This window comes from Solanum dulcamara, chromosome 4 (assembly GCF_947179165.1).
Source record: "Solanum dulcamara chromosome 4, daSolDulc1.2, whole genome shotgun sequence".
NCBI classification, from domain to species: domain Eukaryota; kingdom Viridiplantae; phylum Streptophyta; class Magnoliopsida; order Solanales; family Solanaceae; genus Solanum; species Solanum dulcamara.
Window position 1 is genome coordinate 21,168,375 of NC_077240.1, and position 22,878 is coordinate 21,191,252.

The 22,878-nt window shown below is 32.5% G+C and overlaps 2 protein-coding genes across 2 annotated transcripts; both read right to left on the reverse strand.

Annotated features, from left to right (window-relative positions):
* Positions 1-7,940: 7,940 nt before the first annotated feature.
* Positions 7,941-10,791, reverse strand: LOC129886893 (V-type proton ATPase subunit D-like). Its single transcript, XM_055961783.1, has 2 exons — positions 10,618-10,791; positions 7,941-9,073 (listed from the first exon to the last, which is right to left on the reverse strand). The coding sequence occupies exon 2, from the start codon at positions 9,054-9,056 to the stop codon at positions 8,271-8,273; it is 786 nt and encodes a 261-aa protein (XP_055817758.1). The 5' UTR covers positions 9,057-9,073; positions 10,618-10,791; the 3' UTR covers positions 7,941-8,270.
* A 6,762-nt stretch (positions 10,792-17,553) lies between these two features.
* On the reverse strand, positions 17,554-18,006 carry LOC129884089 (uncharacterized mitochondrial protein AtMg00810-like). Its single transcript, XM_055958453.1, has one exon. It carries the CDS (start codon positions 18,004-18,006, stop codon positions 17,554-17,556), a length of 453 nt encoding a protein of 150 aa, XP_055814428.1.
* Positions 18,007-22,878: the final 4,872 nt, after the last annotated feature.

The following is a 22,878-nucleotide window of genomic DNA, read 5'->3' on the forward strand; positions in this document are numbered from 1 at the left end:
CTGTGTTTTTTAGTCTTACTTTTTCTTTATTTTATTATAATAACTTTTAAAAATAATCACAAGAGAAAAATAAAAAATTAAAACAAATTCAATAAAATAATGTTGTTTCTCTTCTCAATGCAATTGGTGAGCGTTGTGAAAAAATTAAAATATATTATCATAAAACATTAAAATTGTATAAGGCATAGAACTTAAACTTTAAAAATAAATAATAATCTATTTATTTTATGACTTAATTTTATTTATTTATGCTTAATAACATTATCTTGTAAATATAAAATATTAAAATATAGCTTAAAGTAACAAATTTAAACATTTTAAATAAATCCCCAAAAAATTATTTTCTTTTAATTTCATATTCAATTAATCACCATATAAAATCAAAGCAAAGGGAATATAACTACATACGGGAAAAAAAAAATATATAATTATGGGATTTTCTTTTATTGAAAATTAGACTGAAATTGAGAAGCTCTTTCATTGAAGTATGAAAGGAAATCAGTCAATTAAAATATAATAGAATGCAATTGGTCAGCGTTGTTTTAGCATTGTAAAATTAAATATATACTTTTAATGGTAGTATATTTTGATTGCTTCTTTTAAAATTATGTGTCACTTATTTTTTTGAAAATTATTTCTATTCCAGTTTTGCCTTAATGATTTATTTATTTTTAAAAAAAAACAAGTGGCTTCATTATTCTGCAATAAAAAAAGAGGTTAAGGTGAGAACATAAAAAAATAGGATAGCAAGTAGGCTGTACAAGACAAACCGATAAACCGCACCAAACCGACAAACCGAATCAAACCGGAAAAAAAACCCGACTAGTGGTTTGGTTTGACTTGGTTTGGTGTTTGAAAAAAAAACCCGACCATTATAGGGTTGGTTTGGTTTTAACTAAAAAAAGTCAAACCGAACCCAAACCGACCCGATTATAGATATACTAATTTTAAATTATGTTATACATAAAAATATTTATTAAAATGTAATTTATTAATATTTTTTAAATTTTTTCATAATTTTTGTTTTCTTTCTTACATTTAGATTTAGACTTGAGTAGCCCATCTAAATAATATACAAAAAAAACTTATCTTATAAAGTTATATTATAAAGTTAAAACTTCAAACAGTGTTGTGCCTCCATCTTATATGTTGATATTTTATATTAAAACTCTTTTTAAGAAGCACTGCTCTGTGCTTTTTATTTCATACTATGAGAAACCCAAAAAAATCCGAAAAAACCAAAAAACCCGAGAAACCCGAAAAACCCGAAAAAACCCGAAAAACCCGAAAAAAATTGATATCGAAAAACCCGACTTTTATTGGTTTGGTTTGGTTTATAGATTTAATAACCCGACACAAATGGTTTGGTTTGGTTTGTAAAAAATCCGAACCAACCCGATCCATGTACACCCCTAATAGCAAGACATATATTCGGGGTGCAAAACACAACGATCACTTATCTTTGTTACACTTTAAACTATAACATTCAAGGTTTAAAGTACATTGTCATGACAAATGACATAATACTTCTTCTTTTTCAATTTTTGTAGTACATATCCAATTTTGAAAGTTAATTTTTTAAATTTTGAGTGTAAATTTGAACATGAATCTTTCATTTTATATTTTATTTCTTTTACATGTTTGAATACTATGTAGAAAAATATTGTAAGTTACAATAATTAACAATTCGAAATATTTATAAAAAAAAAAACTTGTTTGACTCTCAAAATTCAAGCAGTACTACATAAAATGGAATTGAAACAAGGGGAGGTGTTGTAAAATAAGTCATTCACATGATTTTTATAAAGGCTAAAGTCATGGTGAAACGATTGTGCAACTTTCTATCTGATTTTCAATGAGTCCTCTTCAAATTATTTACTCCTACTTTTACCAATATGTTCAAAGAAGATTCAATTATCAGAGGTACTTTCTCTAAGTTTATGCTCATTTCTCAAACCAGCTGCAAATCTGCAACTAAAGTCATAGAGTTGTTACAGATACAAGATGCAATTATTGCTTCTTCCTTCGCACACAAGTATTTTCTTATTATATATTATCTCATAATTGAATAAATAATGAATGATTAATATTACATCAAAAATTGCTTTCTCAAGAACTTACATTTCTCAAACTCAAAGCATGTGCAGCCTGTGCCATCTAGTTTATCAAATTAAGAGCTAGCTTGAGATCAAACTAATGAAACCTAGCATACATCTATAGTATGATTGTTATACTCAAGAGTATTCAGTCATCAACCACTCACCACTAATGTTGGCGGAGACGTACTTCAAACTTTTTACGACCTCTCGGCCTTTGCTAAGAATCTAGTGAAGAAAACTGATTTACATTTTCCGGGCTAGTCAAGTGAGAGTTTTTCACGTTTATATTTGGAGGATATAGTTAAACCAACCACCAAACATAAGGGATAGTTTTGGCCAAAACCTCTTGTACAGACAATAGCCTCTAGATCTGAAAACTCCAGATACTAGTCCAATTTCATAGAAGTAAGGGCATAAAAAGCACCCAAAAACAATGTATTTACAGTAGCCTAGCAGAATATGAAAAGTTCACAAAGCCCAGGGCAATTTGCTCCAGATCACGGACAAGTTAAACCCAGAAAATCAAAGATGAAAGTACAAAAGCCTATACAGAGCTAAACTAGCTTAACAAAGTCAAAGAAGATCATCTGCATCCAACCAACTTGTTGAACACTTGCTGTTTAATAGCAGTGACACTCCTTGTTCGTCACCAAATGAACTTACTGGGGAAAATAAAAAGAGAGATGGCACAGCCTCTCTGCTAACAATGAAACAACAGCTATTCAAATGAGCTTTGGAGTGATATGGATAAACTGTATCGAATATTGTATCAGTACAGTAAGATTTTCTTTCTTGTAAAGGATCCCCAACTGGTTTCTTTCCTTCACATAGGGGTTTGAGACTGGGAGATCCTCTGTCTCCTTTTTTGTTCATCATAGCAATAGAAGGACATCATGATATGCTGAAGAAGGCCCAAGGAAAAAAATTGGGTTATGGGTTTCAGGGTGAGCCCAAGGATGGCCCACATTGAAGATTTCTCACCTACAATATGCAAATGACACCCTGGTGTTTTGCGAGGCCAACAGTGATCAAGTGAGAATGCTGAGGTGTATTTTCATTCTCTTTGAAGCTATATCTGATTTACACAAACTGGAACAGAAGTTTGATTTATCCCGTGAATGTGGTAAACCAGATACATTTTCTGTCCAGCATTTTTTGTGGAAAAGTGGGGGTTCTAGCGATACTGTATATCTAGGGATGCCTCTGGGAGCCAAGTGCAAGTCAAATGACATCTGAAATGGTACTTTGGAGAAAGAAATTAGCCAACCGGAAGAGTTATTACCTTTCACTAGAGGGCAGGTTGACTTTAATAAACTGTCCTAGAAGCCACTCCTACCTACTTGATGTCTTTGTTTCCTATTCCAGTTAATGTGCTCAACAAATTAGATACTCTTAAGAAGAAATTTCTGATGAGAAGGTAACAACAACAACATACCCAATGGAATCCCACAAGTGGGGTATGGGGAGGGTAGTGTGTACACAGACCTTACCCCTACCTAGGAAGGTAGAGAGGTTGTTTCCAATAGACCATCAGCTCAAGGAGAAGCATATCAAAGCAGTTTGAAAAAGACATAACGGAAGTGAAGAAATCATGGCAAAATACTATAAAAAGCATGACAACATTTCGGAAAAAAACGGAAAAAAAAAAGGAACAGTAACTATAACAAAATAGTGCAATTGGCTAATAATTAAGACATATAATATTTTTGAATAATCAGTACACAGCCGTCAACTAAAACCTATTTCATGTTTAATGTCATGACTAAATCCTAACACTCAGCTCAAAACTTGGATAATATTAGGGAGGAGAAACAAATTTATCTAGGAAAAGTTTTTGTGGCTGGTTGGAGAAATCACTTCGGAAAAATAAGAGGAATTATCTAATTCTGAGCTATGAGGAAAACAAAATCCAGAAAGTAAGGAGGCAACAATGGAAAAAGGCAACAACGGAAAAAGGCAAAGGAAAAGAACTTTCTCCGAGGAAACACATTTTACTCCCACCTCTTTGCTTGACTCCTTCAATTTAGTTGTGATATCTAAAATTTGTCATTTCTTTAATTCTAACAAAATGCAGTCCCTGAAAGACAAGTTATTTCAAGTCAGATCCTTTACTGTCTTCGATGTATTTCTTTATATACCCAAATTACATCAAGAGATTAAACTTTTATCATATCGGCTCATCTTTGTTGCAAAACAGTGCTAATGAATTAAAATAGTAATCCACCAAACCACTCTGGAAGCAGAGGATCAATCACTAACAATAGCAGCCCAATTTCACATAATGAAAAGCATTTGCAGTAACAAAATCATACAAAATTTTAGAAAACAAAAACACAGCAACACCACTTTCTAAGACAGAGAGCATATAGAACACTACACTAACGGATTCATCGTGATAACTTTACCTCATATCCTCTGTGAAAATTCATTTATACAATTACCAAGATCAACTCATAAAGACATCACCAGCATAACATTTCCAAGCAGATAATCAGGACTCATAAAGACACCACCAGCATAACATTTGCAATCAGATAATCAGGCCTCACATCCAACAAAAAAACATGGGAAAAAACAAAAGAACCATAATTCAAGACACAATCTCTTCAAATTAACAATCAGCTTCGTATTTAAGCCACTCAATGAACCAAATCAAAGCTAGAAAATGAAACAATAAATCAAGCAAAGTTTTCCACAGTCCGAAATCATAAGCACAGAATCAAACACACTCTAGGAGTTGTGATTAGCAATATGCAGAGGAAGATCCAGGATAATTTTAAGTCGTGGATGCAAGTACCACTACACCCACATACACTACTCTGAAGTGGATCCAGAATTTGAGTTCATGGGTTCTAGATTCTAGAATCCAGAATAAGCAACTTACTGGGTTCTGAAAAAATTATTTATTCATAGTGAATTTATTAACACAAATATGCAGTCTTGATCAAAGCTATTAGTTAAAAAGAAATTCTTCAAACAGTAAATATGGCCACGTCGCTATCTAAATACTAAAACTGTCACCGGTGATCCGTCTAAAGGAGGACAATTTTGAAAAGGGGAAAAATTTAGATTATGAGTAGAAAGCACTAACCAACTGGAATTAATAAGATCTCTCCAATTTGGAGAAGAAACATTGCGAGGTCCAGAAACATGAAATGCATAGGAATGAGACTCAACGGCACCTTCCTTCATTGTTTCTCCTTCAGTCCCCACTTCATTTCTCATCTCCTCCACACTAATCTTGTCCACCAATGAAAACCCACCTCGCTATGCCTTCTTATTCTTGGAAAATTATCACCTGAACATCTATGTAACAGTGAGAGGAAAAAATTGCATATGGTAAAATGGGAATCTCTTAAGGTTAACAAAGGAAAAGTGGGTTGGGCATCAAGAATTTAAAGATCCAAAACCGAAGCTTACTAATGAAATGGTTATAAAGATTTGCAGCTGATGAGAAATCACTATGGAAGGAGATGGTTCTGGAAAAATCTGAGAGAAGGAAAATGGACTGCCAAAGTGTATATGGTCCATATGGAATTAGTCTATGGAAGACAAACAGGAATCTGTGGCCAAAGCTTAAGGATAAAATTTCTTTCAAAATAGGTAATGGTATGAAAACTATATTCTGGGAGGAGAATTTGTTAGGTGAAGGCCCTCTGAAACAAAGATTTCCAGAAATGTTTGTGGCTGTGCGCTTTCTCCTCAGCAAGAGGATACTGTAGGAGAACTATGGATCAATCAAGGGTGGATTCTCATTTTCAGGAGACCATTCAATGATTGGAAGCTTGACAAACTGGCAGGTCTGCTCAAGGAACTCTCCACAGCTGAGGAGGGCATAAGGTGGAGTCGGAAGATGCGAAGAAACTTCACTGTTAAAATTGTCTATAAGAAGCTCAATACTTCCAATAATATAATTGAAGGGTGGACATGGAAGTTGATATAGAACTCATAGAAGGTGAAAATACCATACAAGGTAGCATGCTTCACCTGGCTGCTAGTTAAAGGAGCAGTTCTCACTCAGGACAAACTCAACAAGAGAGGACTTCAACTACGTTCAAGATGTTACCTTTGTGGAGAGGAGGCAGAGATGATCCCTCATCTTTTTTTTTTTTGCATTGTAAAATGACTATACAATTATGGAGAATGTTTCTCAGTTTAAGGGGAGTCAATTGGTCAATGTCTAGGAGCACTGTGGATATTCTAAATTGCTGGAATAGAGCAGGTGCCAATCCATTTCAGAAGGAGAGATGGAAAGTTGTCCTTGCTTGTATTTGGTAGAAAATGTGGGAAGAAAGGAACAAGATATACTTTGAAGACAAAGCAAGTCATATCCAGAAGATAAAGTTGAAGTGCTTGGTGCTTTTGTATTTTTGGGGTAAAGGAACTTGTGTTAGAAGACCATGAATCAGTTTTTTCTTTAGATTCCTTGTAGATGATAGAGTTGTGTATTTTGGTCCCTTTTTGAGTGATTGAGTCCTGCAATTATGGATGATTATACAGTTTTTCTATAGTCTTTTATTTATATATAAAAAATGTTACCCTTCTCAAAAAAACAAAAACAAAAAAAAACTTTGGACGAACTATGAAGACAAGCATAAGAAGTCTGAAAATGCCCAAGACGTCTGCAATACTCGGCTTTAAATTATTTGTAAGGAGTAAGGACATTGTGCACTTTTGAGACATTGATATCCTAGTTAACTAGGATCTCTATGTCCCTTTTCAGAAATACAGCAATACCAACTAACCAAAGGGTCCAGCTCCAAAATATCCTATAAACCAAGATTAATCAACTATCCTTTATATTAACATATTACTTTTAGATGGTATTTCTTTCATACGATGGTAAAAGGCCATTGAAACATAGAGAAATCTGATTGATAGAGTATTAAAACCTTGATATGTAAGGATTAACTACCACAAGCACTAAGGAGTCGTTTGGTAGGTGTACAAGAATAATGCTAAATAGAGTGTATTAGTTATGCTTGCATCAATTATGAAGAGACATTTCTTATGCATCATTTGATTTGGTGTATTAAAAATAGCATGCATTGCATAATTTTTTTAAAATATTTATTTACAAAAATACCCTCCACAAATATGGTGGAAAAAATGCAAAGAAGGTTTTGAGGGGCAATTGGATCTTTAACCATGCTAATGCATGCATTAAATTCCCTTGCATTACTAATACCTAGAAATCCATGGTATTAGTGATACACACTTTAATACACAATAAAGTGTATAACTAATGTATACATAGCATGAAAAAGTGTACCAACTACCAAACAAGGTACTACTAATACACCGAGTTAATGCATGCATCATTTTTGCTAATACACTCTACCAAACGACCCTAAGTGTACTACATATGCTTGCCTTTTTCTGTAGCCTACCATGCTTTTATTTCTAATAACCTGTGGGCTGTGAATACTTTAGCCCTTCATGAGCTTAGTTTCAAGACATTAGAAGTAATAACATATTTTCTTATCGATTTCCTAATTCCTATTAGAATCCCCAAATACCCTGGATATGGCAAGTGATAGGAAGAGTAGCATGCTAACAGCAATGACAGACGTGCGTGTACTTTGGTGGTCTTCATTTCAAACCTAAATTCGGACAAGTCTAAAAGATGGCATTACAGTCATGTCCCTAACTATTTTCTTTTGATAAGTTCATCATGAACTACTAAATACCATGGTATTTATTGCATCAAAGGCCTAAGCACAGGTATATACACTGCATCAACATGAAATTTATATTGTCCACATACATGACATAATTTTTAGAAAAGTTAAAGAAGGAAAGGAATACTATCAAATACATGAAGGTAAAGAAGGAAAGGAATACTATCAAATACATGACACAATTTTTATTTTTGATAAAAAAATACATGACACAATTTTTGTGATAGGCAAAGAGAGAATAAGCTTATCCACAATATGAGCAAAAATAAAATTTCCATCCAACAGCTCTCCAGGGAAAAAAAAGACGAGGATGTCACTGAATCAAAAAATTGAAAAAAACACACACATCTAACCAATGAGGCAGCTCCCCATAGAATTCATTAAGTACAAACATGCACAGAGCTCTTATTGAACAGGAAAAAACTCTCCATCTAATAATATTATCCATCTATATTTGACAACAGACGTAACTTAAAAGCTGACCTCCACATCAGAAAATAATGTCCTCATCTTTCTGTGAAGCATGGGACAGTAAGTTATGGGCTGAACCAAGCGTAATGCCTCTCTTCAAAGAAATTTCTTCAGAAGCCTTCTCTGCTGCATATAGCCTGGCAGAGGCCATCTGTTTCTCTACCTCCCTCTTCTTGAAACCTTGTATCTTCTTCAGACGGAAGAAGTCTTCCCTTTCCAATTCATCAAGTTCCCCCTTGATGTAAAGAACTGTGTTCTCCAACCGAGGCTTCACAACATTCTCCAAGGCATTGACCCTCCGATTTGTTGTCTTGATTGCCTCATCGAGAGTCAAGAATGATGTTTGCAGTGACGCGAGCTCAACAAGTAATTCAATAGATTTCACGTAAGCAGCACGGCAGGCTTGTACCTGTTGCCCACCTCTAGCTAATCCAGTCAGGTCATTCTTAGTCTCTCCTTCAGAAAAATGCTCAAACTTGGGGAGCTTCACCCCAGCAATATTTTCCTGCCGAGATCGAACTTTAAGAGTAGCAGTCTGGACATTTTCAAGCACAACATGCTTGATGTTCTCACCAGCAGCATATTTAACCTCTGTAAGAGCAAAGGAGGAATTTTTCATGACATCTCCCATCGATTCCTTTGTTGATACAATTTTCTTTAGAATCTGACGGAACTGCACAGTCAAAGCATCACTTTTCTTTTTCAACAAAGCATGGCCTCTTGTTGCTCCAATAAGGCGAGCTTTAATAACTCCAAGCATCGTAACTGTGGGGACAACAACCAAACGGTTGGTTTGCCCCGACATTTTGCCGAGCTACTTAGCTGAAAAGAAGAAGTGAGGATATAATTTCCAAAGAAAAAAATTATCACTTTGATATAGGACACAAAATTGTAAATGACAGTGCAATTCAACATCAAAATGACACTCTCACTTGGGTTTTCCACTTGGGTTGTTATTATGGAACTTAAGCAAGAAGAAGGATAAGCTTTGGATTCAATGGGTTCACAATTACTACATCAAAGGCAGATCAGTTTGGGAGGTGATGCCTAAACAGGATTCATGGAGGTTATGAAAGATATTTAAAGCCAAAAAGCAATTTACTGAAGCAGGGCTCACACTGGTGGATGTTCAAGCTATGCAATAGTTTTCAATTAAGAAGTTCTACAATGCACTACAAGGTCCTTTGCCTTCGGTTCCTTGGAGGAGGTTGGTGTGTAATAACCATGGGGCAGCCAAATGAATATTCATTTTGAGGATTTTTATACTAAGAAGGCTTCACACCAAAGATAGACATCTTAACTGGGGGCTTAACATCAGTCCAGGTTGCATTTTATGTACCTCAAGTGTTGAGAACCATGATTATTTGTTTTTTAAGAGTCACTTATCTAATGAGGTATGGAAATACATACTTAGATTGCAAGGCATACACAAGCAGATTGGCAGCTGGCAAGAATAAGTGAATGGGGTGATATCTTTTGCATCTGGAAATCCTACAGCCTACCTACTGCTCATATTCTAAGAGCGGCATTGGTAAGCAGTGTGCATCATACTTACATGGAATGAAAGGAATCATAGACTATTCCGAAGCAAGACTATGACTGCTGCTAATTGCTATGGTGGTGAGCATGATCATCCAGGTTTAGTATATAGGAGGTTTGAGACCAAAATTGAAAAGTTATACTATTTGAACTATTATCCTGTATAGCAAGTAATTAGACGTGGCAGGATAGACTAATTGCTATTGTTACTGAGATGTTTTGATGTGCTGTAATCTGCTACTTTGGTAAATAAAAAATACTTTAGTTAACAAAAAAATGAATCACAAATGTGTAAGATTGTAAAGAAGCACAACTTGAGACCAATCACCACACTGGAAGAAGCAACAAGATTACACATTAACTAAATAATTGTACAAACAAATCCAAGTTGCGGCTTTCCTTATGCATTTGAATTAACGATGTGAATCAGCGTTGTTTTATTCAAAATTAACTGTCAAACAGTTCAGCTATTGGAAATGGCTTGACAATTAAGACCATAAGCTCTAGATTTGGGGGTTTCCAATATCGCCCAACAAAAGGGCACGATCTCTTTTTTGTTTTTTAAACCATAAAAGAATGATTCATGAGGTAATGGATACCCTATTAATTTTCCTGGAGCAGAGACACGAAACAATTGGAACCAGATCCATAAACTTAATAATTACATTCCATTAACTGAACTCACAAGAGAAAAAATAGGCGTATATAACTTGTAACAATCAGAAAGAAGTATAAGCAAATCAAAATTGCGGCATTGGAGGAATCATGGAAAACCAATTGAGAATTGAACATCGTACAAATGAAAACCTAGAAAGAAGGGGACTTACAAGTAGATTTCGCCGGAGAAGAAAGAGATTCAGATGAACTCAGGCCAAGAAGAAAACTCTGATCGATCTGGAACTGCCTCTTTTGCCTCTATTATTCACATAACTCTGTAAATTTCGGGATTTAACTCACTAATCATTATTGGGAAGTTTTGGACAACTCATGCAAATGTTTTATTTTTTTTTAGATCTTAAACTTAATTTTTTTTTCATAACAATAACATATCCAATATACTTAATATAATGCCCAAAACAATTGAGAAAAGTGACTAATTCTCAAGATTGACAATGGGTGTGTGTAATTTTTTAATCTTGAGAATTACACATGACAAGTGAGTAACTTTTAACCAAAAAATTATAATATATTACTATATAGTAGAAGCAGCTACAAGCACACATTGGTCCACATATGTGCTTTGTGGCATTTAAATTACATTAAAGGTCATTTTGGTCATTTAAATATTAAATTGTTAAATAAATCTTTGATAATTTATATGTTTAAAAATTAGGTAAAATAAATTATAAAACACAATAATTAACATCTTAAAATATTTTTTAAAATTATATAAAAAAATTATGGTCAAATGAAAAGTTGACATGATTCTTCATATTTTATCCGTACTATATAAATTGAAACAAAAAGAGTAAAAATATTTTAATTAAAAAGACATTTTCAATAATATGTACAATAGCAAATTACGTTTAAAAAACTATAAATTATAATAGTTAACGACTTATAATAATGGAAAAAATAAAAAAAATTATGGTCAAAGAAATTTTTCATTGACTCTCCAAATTTTATTTGTATCACATAAATTGGGATAAAGGAGAAGTGACATATATTGAACTCGTAACATAAAAAAATTACAGTCGACAAAAAATTTGATGTGCCACATAAATTATAATAGAGGGAGTAAAGACATTTTGAATAATTTATATGTTGATAAATCACGTCAAAGATATTGTAAATTACAATAATTAACAATTTCATAAGTTTTAAAAATTATGATTAAAGAAAATATTTGATTAACTTTTAAAATTCTATTTGTGTTATATAAATTCAAATAAAAAAGGTAATATATAGGGACAATTTTAAAAATATACAATAAACTAATTAGTTTACAATAAATATAGTTATGTTTTATTTACATAAAAAATAGCCAAAATCATAGGAAATATACAATGACTATCCAATATAGCTTGCCAAAAGTCATAGAAAGTATACATTGACTATACAATATAGATTACTTATACCTGAGCTATACAATGAATATACATTATGATACACTCAAAAATTAAATATAGTTTGACTATACATGAAATATATACTGACTATACATGCTTATATAGCGAATGGCCATTTTTTTATAAGTATTTTTGCCAAATGGCCATGTGACGTAATTATCCATAATATATATGGTGATTTAATTGATATACTATAATACAATTTTACATTATTTTGTGCATTTTAACCTCTCATAGCAAGTTTATCTTTTCTTCAAATTCTAATTATTAGGAAAGATTAATCGTAATTACAATCTTTTAATTTTTATGTGATCTAATAATACATAGAAGTTAAACTTTATATATGGTGAGGTGATAAACAATTAGAACTTAAGAGGATCCAATAGCCAATATAATATAAAACGAAACAACACAAAACACATCATTAAATTATTTTTAAAAATGTCAAAATTATCCTTGAACTATTTGAAATAGCTCAAATATACCCTTTAATTATTTTTAGGATCAAATATACCCTCGCCGTTACCAAAAGATATCACAAATACCCTTCCATTTAACGGTTGGCCGTTAAAGCTGATGTGGCAGTGCCACATGAAAAAAAATATTTACATGAACGGCCACGTCAGCCTCTCTCCCTCTTCCTCTTTAGTTCAGAGGTATTTTTGATCTTTTTTTTATAATTTTTTTTTTCTAGAATTTCCTACACCACCACATACCCCCTCCCTCCACTACCTCACTCATTTTTTTTAATTATTAATTATTAATTTTAAAAATTTTCTACAACACCTCATACCCCCAACACCTCCCCCCCAAGCCCCGCTCAATTTTTTTAATTTTTTTTTGAATTTTCTACAACACCACACACTCAACCCCTACCCCCTTACCCCAATAAAAAATTCTTAAAAAAGTTTTAAAAGTTATTTTTTTGGAATTTTACACCACCCACCCCCATGACCCCCCTCCCATATACCCCACCATCCCCTCCAAAACTTTAAATTTTTTAACCATTCAAACTTTTAATATTTATATTTTTTTAAAAGGTAAACTAATTATGAAGTAGATTGATTTTTTATTTTATTTTTTACCCCACGATCCCCTTCCTGCACGACTGATACCCCCCACCCCTCCAAAAAAAAATGTTAAAAAGCTTTTATTTTTTATTCTCTATACCCACTTTCTGAAAAAAAAATATAAAACTTTAAAAAATAATTTTTTTGGGGAGGGTTGAGGGGTGGGGGTGGGGGGTAGTATGTGGTGTTGTAAAAAATAATAATTAAAAATTTAAAAATAAAGTGGGTGGGGTTGTGGAGGGAGGGGGTATGTGGTGTTGTTGGAAATTTAGAAGAAAAATTAAAATTATAAAAAAAGGGTAAAAAATACCCCTGAACTAAAGAGGATGAGTGAGAGAGGCTGACATGGCCATCCATGTGGATTTTTTTTCATGTGGCACTGCTACGTCAACTTTAACGGTCAACCGTTAAGTGGAAGGGTATTTGTCGTCTCTTTTGATAACAGCGAGGGTATATTTGATCCCCAAAATAGTTGAAGAGTATATTTGAGCTATTTCGAATAGTTCGAGGGTAATTTTGACCCTTTTTCGTTAAATTATTGATGCTAAAATTACATTCTAAAACAATTATTTTCTTAATTATATTTTTCGTCAGAAAAATATTACTCCCTTTGTCCATGTTTATTTGTCTACTATACTAAAAATTGATGTGCAACAATACTTGTCAAATTTATGAAATCAAGAGATAATTTTAACTTAGTTCCTAATTTACACTTATTTTTAATTAGTAGTCATTTCTCTATTAAATTTTTCAAGATATTGTATTTATTATATTCAAAGGGTGATATGGAAAATCATCCTTCTATTTATAGTTTCTTAAGAATTGTGAAAAGTCAATAGTGGACAAATATTGTTAGACGGAGGGAGTATTTCGTATGCATGTATCTTACCGAACATATACATGGATCTCAAATATATATGGGTCAAATTATGTGTAATTTATTTCAGATACACTATATTCAAGGATAATTCACATGTATTTAAGATATTCTGACTCTCTCGCTCATCTCTTTCCCTCTCTCGCTTGCATCTCTCCCTATGTATCTGTATTTCAAAATATATATATATATATATATATATATATATGAGTTTCACAAATATTTTATATTTGTGTATTCAATAACAATTTCATGTATTTATACATCCAAAATCAATTTTATCTAGTGTATCTAATATTAATATTCCAACATTCCATGTATCCGATATCAATATCATCGGTGTATATTAAATATTTAATGTATTTATGCATAGATACATGTATATGATATCAAAAATACATATACCTGATGTCAAAATATGCACTAATACATTTATTAATATATTTGTACATAAATATACATTATAAACCGAGCAGAAAGAGGGAGAGAGAGAAAGATGGAGAAGCAAACGAGAGAAAGAGAAAAAAAAAGAATATTATGTAATTATTTTTATAAAGTATAGAGATTTAATAATATGACAGGAATATTTGTTCCTAGTTTCAATAATATATCATTGTTAAGATGTGATTACTCTTCCAACTAGTCGCGAAAGTCGTGTCATTTTTCTTTTTGTTCATTTGTTATTGTTTCTCTACCGTGTGCACTCAATATTTTTGGTACTACTTTTCCCATAGAGCAACTCAATATTAGTATGAGATATGCCTAAAGGGAATCCAAAGCTTCATTTATTTATTTTTTTTGGCCTTTGCTAGTTGCTAATGTCTTTTGTCTATAATCTTTTGCTTTATCTCCATCTCTATCTACATAAAGCTTTTGTTAAGAACAAAAATGATTCCTCTTCCATTCATTCTTTCTTTTGACATTTACAGCAACTAACTTGAACAAGACTCCTCCCCACTATTTTAATTTCTCATTGAGCAAAAAAAAAAATACAGTAATCCTCAAAGACTTTAAAGAACTATACATGTTAATAAAAGTTGATATGATAGCCTTAAATCCACATCAACACACATAATATTGCATAATTTCATCATTCACAACATTAATTTGTCTCATCTCAAATTAGGTAAATATTCATTTAAAGCCAATTTTTGTGTTCATAAGAATTTGCCACATGAACTTTATTCATGATTTTTAATACTTTATTAATCTGAAGTCTCAATAGGGGTTGACCATCACTCTCTATTCCAAACGCCACCTCAAATAAAAATTCTTGACTAGTTTTTAACTTTTATTGTCAACCTAGCTAGGTATATCTTTTGTTTCTTTTTGTCTTTTAATTTACTTTAACCATGTGCTATAGTGAAAGGAGAAAAGCTCTAGCATGTTAAGGTAGTTGAGGAATCTCTTAATTTCTCACGTTTAATAGAAGTTTTTATTTGCAATGAATTAAAGTCAATATATATAAATGTAGAGTAAAAAGATCACAAACTCTTAACAAAAACAATAGCATATAATTTATAGAAATATGGTAAAAAATGCAAAGAAAAAGAAGCGTCTTTCCCCACATGCACCCCCAAACCAAAAAAAGAAAGGTAAGAAAGAAAGAAGAAGAAGAAAAGAAAATAATTAGAAAGAAACCTCAAAATTTTCTAATTAATTTCCTCTCATTCTAAATGAAAACAAACAATTTTTTAACCATTTTATGGAGTTATAAACATCTTATTAGGATTACATATTTTGGACATGAAAAAAAAATATGACAAAAATAATAATTCTTCATGACATTGTTGTTTTTGATTATATCCTCATGATGAGCAAATTATTCCAAAGAACATTCTCACACATATAAAGACCCAATTCTACTGACACATACAGCTAAAGCTGTAAATTAAAGTTTGGAAACGAAGCGATTTTTTCTAAAGCAAAGTTCCCCTCTACTCCCCTTGAAAACTTAATGGTATCATAATATATAAATGGTATACACACAATTTAATAATGAAATTATGATCTACGAGTGATTACGGTTTATATAATGTCCTAATTAATTAAAATGTCTTGTTAATAACAAGCGGTTGTATGTTACTTACGAATTGTATGTAGTCCTTTCATTTAAATTTTACGGTCTTAAATTTGACATGTGAAATATTAGAACTGAAAAACATACTAAATATATATAAAAAAAGTAAGCCACTTAAATTGAAACAAAAGAAGAATATAATATTAAACAAAAAAAAATGGAGCGATAGGCACGAGAGTTACGTGCACTCAATTTAATCAAACACATTCACATTAAATAAAACAGAAATCATATTTACATTTATATTGAGCACCTTAATTTTGTTAGTAGATGCTAAAGGAGATACAAAGCATATTTTGGTGCAGTACTTTGCTATAATGTCTTTTGTCTAAAGCTTTTCTTTTTATCCATCTCCAATTACATAAAGCTCTGATCACCTCATACTAAATTTATTCCCCCTTTCCCTTATCATTTTGCCCACTCATTTCCTCATTTTTTGGCATCTAAACCAACTAAATGTGTTCAAGAAGACTCCTGCCCACTTGACTGTTAGCTGTGACCATCATTAGATTCTAATTGTGGAAAAAAGTAAATCATAAATCCTCAATAAGGTTCTAAGGAAATATATACGTTAATACAAACCTAAGAGTTTTAAACCGCTTCTTTTTTGGTATATATATATATTAAGAATCTATTGACAAACTAATTCAGATTCATCTAGTATAAAAATGGTCCTTATTATGAGTATCTCCATTCTTAAAAAATCAAGTAGTTGTTGGAAGTGTAGTGGATCAAAGTAATATTTTTATTACACAAGGAGTAAAATATTACACACACAAAATAAAACTTTTATAACTTTCTCACAATAAGTGCTTCGACACTTCACTTTATCATAAGAGTTTTGCTCTCTATTTTTTTCTCTCTAACTCTCTAAGAAGCTTGTTTTTTCTTTCTAAAACACAATTGCATGCATACAAGCATCTATTTATAGCTAACCTACACCTCCATACAGAAGACTTCTCCAGGTTGAATTTTTCCTACTTTAGTTTACTTCTCCAAGTTGAATTCTTCCTACTTTAGTTTACTTTTCCAAATTGAATTCCTCCGTCTTTAGTTTACTTCTCCAAATTGAATTCCTTCATCTTTAGTTTACTTCTCCAAATTGAATTACTCTTACTTTTTAATCTTGCCAATTTTGACTTTGTTGAAGTCGGTTTGAATTTTAACACTCCCCCTCAAATCGAACTTTTTATTCCAAGCTTTTCTTTGAATATGTGGAATATGTTTGCTTTCAATGACTTCGTAAATATATCTGTCAATTGGTCTTCTGTGCGACAATAGACTAACTCCACTGTTTTGTTCTTTACTTATTCTCGGATAAAATGATGCTTTGTATTGATGTGCTTGCTTCGACTGTGCAACACCGGATTCTTCGCGAGTGATATGATAGGCTTGTTGTCAACATAAATTGTGATCGGATCTTCTTGAGCAAAAAATAATTCTTCCAAAATATTCTTCAACCAAATTGCTTGACAGGTACACGCCGCCACAACTATATATTCTTCTTCACATGTTGAAAGAACAACAGTTTGTTGTTTTTTTGATGACCATGAAAATGCTGCTGAGCCAAGATGGAATAAATATCTGGACGTGCTTTTTCGATCATCCAAGTCTCCCCTATAATCACTGTCTCAGTAACCAATCAATTTCGATTTTTCAAAGTGTGTCTAAAAGAGACCATGATCCACCGTACCTTTGATGTATCTCAAAATTCTCTTTGCGGCAATCCAATGACCTTGTTTTGGCTTTTCCATAAATTTGCTAACCAGTCCAACTGCATACATAATATCTGACCGTGAGATAGTCAAATACCTTAAACTTCCAATTACGCTTTTAAAGAAAGTTGGATTAACTGGCTCGCTTGTTGAGTCAACACTTAACTTCATGCCTGGTTCTGCTGGCGTGGCTACAGGCTTACAATCTTGCATTCTGAACTTTTTCAGAATTCGCTCTGTATATTTCTTTTGAGACATAAATATGTCATCTCTTATTTGCTTCACTTCGACTCCAAGAAAGTATGACATTTCACCAATGTCAGTCATTTCAAATTCTTTAGTCATAGCTTTCTTAAAGTCATTGAACATACCTGGATGGTTTCTGGTGAAAATCATATCATCCATATATAGACACACTATCATGATGTCACCGGCCTTATTTTTATCGTGTATAATGCATGCTCGTATGAACTTTTCAGGAATTCATTCTTTTGAAAATATTCATCAATCCTATTATTTCATGCTCGCGGAGCTTACTTTAATTCATATAAAGCTTTCTTCTAACGGTAGACATTGTCTTTATGTTCTTGCTTTAAATATCCAGGCGGCTGCTCGATATAAACTTCTTCTTCTAGGTAGTCATTTAGAAATGCTGATTTCACATTTATTTGATAAATCTTCCATTGATTTTGTGTTGCAATTGCTATGAGAAACCTTATGATATCAATCCTTGCCACCGGAGCAAATACATCATCATAATCTACTCCATATTTTTGTTTGTAGCCTTTTGCAACGAGTCTTGCTTTGTACTTGTCTATTTTTCCTTCTTTGTTGATTTTCATCTTGTACACCCATTTGACTCAAATAAGACTATGTCCTTCTGGCAGACTTGTTAGCTTTCATGTGTCATTTCTTATGATGGCAGCAATTTCTTCGTCCATTGCCTTCTTTTATTTAACATCTTCAATTGTCTCTTCATATGTTATCGGATCACATTCAGCCATCAAATAAAATAAGGAATAGTTGAGAGTTGTTTCTATGGATTCAGTATCATGATAGACCTCACGGTGACTACGCATTTTTGTTGGAGCTTCACTTGAGCTATTACTACTTGGTGATGCAGATATTGAAAGAGTTGTTGCAACAGGGCTTTGTGGTGGACTTTGTCCGTAACCTTGTTCATTTTGATCAACAAAATCATCATCATCTTCATCACAGAAGAATAATCTTTCAACTTTCTTTTCTTCTTCACTCCATTTCCAATAATCACCTTCATCAAATTCAACATCTCTTGAGATAATCACCTTCTTCGTAAGAGGATTATACAACCTATAAGTTTTGCTTTTTTTTATCATATCCAATGAAGATGCATTTTTCTTATCTACCATCGAGTTTCTTTCTTAATTGTTTAGGAACATGAGCTTATGCAATACATCCAAATATCTTGAGATGTCCAACTCCAGTCTTTTGACCATTCTATGCTTCATTTGATGTTATATATTGTACACTTCTTGTTGGACAATGATTCAATAAATAAACTGTATCGAACAACTTCAGCCTAGAAATTTCTTAGTAAATTCTTAACTTTTACCATACTCCTTGCCACATTGAGAACGGTACAATTTTTTTTTCGCAACTCTATTTTTTTAGGTGTATATCTGATTATCAACTGATGAATAATTTCATGCTTTTTAATGAAATCTTCAAATAGATTTGCAATGTATTCACCTTCTCTATCTGATTTGAGTATCTTCAGATAATACCACTTTATTTTTCCACCATCGCTTTAAACTCTTTGAATCTTTCAAGAGTTTCTGATTTTTCTTTAAGAATATATACCCAATTTTTTTATTATTATCATCAATAAAAGTTAGGTAATACTTGTTTTCATCAAGTGATGGTATGTCAGACGGACCAGCTAAATCCGAGTGCACAATCTTGAGTAGTCTTTTAGCTCTTCTAGATTTTCCAACTTTAAAACTTTATCGGTGTTGTTTTCCTTTGATGCAGGCTTCACATAGTTGATCAGGTGAATTTATTTCAGGCAGACCATTCACTATCTTTTCTTTTGCTAGCAACTTTAGATCAGAAAATTCAAGATGTCCATATCTCAAGTGTCAAAGCCACAAGTCATCTTTTATAGATGTTTTCATGCACTTCACATCTCGAGACTCGATATCAATAGTGTAAGGCGATTTTGCATCATATTAACATTGGAAATAAATTCTTTATTTTTGTTTCTAAAGGTCATTGAGCAATTCTTTATTTGCACTTCGTATCCTATTTCAGAAAGCTGGCCAAGACTGATGATGTTGTTTTTTAAAGCTGGTACAAACTAAACATCAGGAATAAATTTCTTTTTTCTATTTTTTTAAGTAATTCTGATTTTGCCTTTTCTTTTGACAGAAACTTGTGATTCATCGCCAAAGGTTACTTTACCATTAACTGATTCATCCAGTTCAGAAAATAAGTCCTTTTGGCCAGACATATGGTTGCTGGCACAACTATCAAAATATCAAAAATTCTTCTTGGATTTTTCATCTCCCTTGTAGTTGAGAAATATGCGAGATTCTCTATTTTGATCTTCAATAGCTTCTACATGACTTCTTTCTTCTTGTTTAGGAGTTGATCAACACTCATAGCTATAATGATCATATTTATCACAATTATGACAATATACCTGAGATTTATATCCCTATTTAGATCTGTCTCTACCTTGACTTCTGCCTCGAGCTCCTCATCCACAACTTGTGGCATAATAATCTTCACTTGATTCTCCTCTGCCATATGATTGATTTTCTCATCCAAATTTTCCACCTCCACCTCTGTTACTACCTTTATATTCTTCATGGTATCTTCCACAGTTGTTTGAAATTTATTGTGAGTTGCTGCTCGTTCCACCTTCATTTACGGACAACTTTCTTTGCAAAGCTTGACCCAGAGTTTCAGAATCATCACTTTGCTTCATCTTTTGTTCATGGGCTTGAAGAGAACCCACAAGCTCATCAAAGGATATCTGTGATAGATCCTTCAATTCTTTCATGGTGACAACCACATAATTAAATTTGTGTGCCAATGACCGCAAAATCTTTTTCATGATTCTAACATCATCAAGAACATCTCCATTTCTTTTCATCTCAATTGCCACCGATTTAACTCGACTGATATAATCATCCATAATTTCTGACGTTTTCATTTTCAATGTCTCAAATTCATCTCTAAGGGTTTGCAAACATATCATTTTTGCCTTTTCTGCTCCTTGAAGTAATTTTTGCAAAATCTTCTATGCCTTCTTTGATTTTTTGCTTCAAAGAATTTTTCAAAGGTTGATTCATCAATACTTTGATGAATTGCATTTTGCGCCTTGCTATCTCTTTCTTAATTTTTCCTCAACACTCTTTTTTCTTCATTTGATAGAGCCGTTTCAACTACTGCATTTGCTGGCATATCGTAACCAACTCCTACCATATCTCAACAATCTATTGCACTAAGTATGACTTTCATCTGGATACTCCAGATGTCATAATTAGATTTTGTAATTTTGGGACTTGAAATTGAAACATATTTGACATCGTGGTATTTATAAAAATCAAAGCTCTGATACCACTTGTTGGAAGCGTAGTAAACCAAAATAATATTTTTATTACACAAGGAGCAAAATATCACACACAAAATAAAATTCTTACAACTTTCTCACAATAAGTGTTTGGGCACTTCATTTATCATAAGAGTTTTGCTCTTTATTTTTTCCTCTCTAACTCTCTAAGAAGCTTTGCTTCCTCTTTCTAAAACACACAATTACATGCATACAAGCATTTATTTATAGCTAACCTACAGCTCTATATAGAAGACTTTTCCAAGTTGAATTTCTCTTACTTTAGTTTACTTCTCCAAGTTGAATTCTTTTTACTTTAATTTACTTCTCCAAATTGAATTCCTTCGTTTTTAGTTTACTTCTCCAAATTGAATTCCTCCATCTTTAGTTTACTTTTCCAAATTGAATTCCTCTTATTTTTTAATCTTTCCAAATTTGACTTAAATTGGGCAAGTTGTCCACAATTTTCTTCTCCCTCTAGCTATAAATTGTCATTTTTTGGTAATGAAAACATACATACATAGAAGAACACAAAATTCTCTCAATTTCTTCCTTTCTTTTACTATCTCTCTTTGTTATTAAATTGTTAAATTAGTTTATTTTATAACACGTTATCAGCACGAGCCTCTATCATTTTGAGCTATTTTAAGAAGGTAACAAAGGGGTAAAAATTTTATTTTCTTAAAATGTCGAATATCTCTAAACTTAAATTTGTTGCTCTTGATATATATGGAAATGGCTACTCATCATGGGCACTAGATGTCGAAATACACCTAGAATAGATGGATCTGACAAACACCAACAAAGATGACAATATGGCATCTAGTCAAGACCATTTCTAAGACATGATATTTCTTCACCACCATCTTGATGAGGGGTTAAAATTACAGTACCTCACATTAAAAAACCTCCTTAAACTATGAAAGAATTTAAAAGAAAAATATGACCACCTAAAGTTGGTCATCCTTCCATAGGCACGTCATGATTGACTTAATATGAGATTAATGGATTTTAAAAATATAACTGATAGAATTATAGTACAGTTAAATTTATGTGGAGAAGAAATTACTGAACAAGACAAACTTGAAAAAATATACTTCACATTTCCACCCGCGAATATGCTCCTGTATCAGCAATATCACGAAAAGAGGTTTAAAAAATATTCTGAATTACTTTCTCATCTTCTTATTGCTGAACGCCACAACGAACTATTCATGAAAAATCATGATAGTCGCCCCATTGATCTTTGTCACTCCCTAAAGTGAATCAGACAAAGTATAATCAACGAAAAAGAGGTCATGGCCCCAGTCGTGGTCGTGGTCGTAGTCGAAGAAGAAATTATAATCATGATGTTCGGCTGACACCGAAAAATGATCAACAACATAAAAAGAAGAGTGAAAAGTCAGAAGTTATACCAAAGAAAAATTCAAAAAGTATATGTCATAAATGTGGAGGTACGGGGCACGGGTCACAGACTTTCCGATTATCAAAACGATTGATTCAACTATATCAAGCATCTTTGAAGAGGGCATAACATAATCTAGAGACAAATTTTATCTCTGAAGACAATATTGAGCCTATGCATCTGGATGTAGCTGATTTCTTTAATTTTCCTGAAGGAAATATGAATATCCATAACCCTAATATTATTTAAATAATTTTTTTTATTTGTCTATACTAAA

Bases quoted from the DNA above. Each gene is read 5' to 3' on its own strand.
- LOC129886893 (XM_055961783.1), bottom strand. From the start codon at position 9,056: ATGTCGGGGCAAACCAACCGTTTGGTTGTTGTCCCCACAGTTACGATG.
- LOC129884089 (XM_055958453.1), bottom strand. From the start codon at position 18,006: ATGGATGATATGATTTTCACCAGAAACCATCCAGGTATGTTCAATGAC.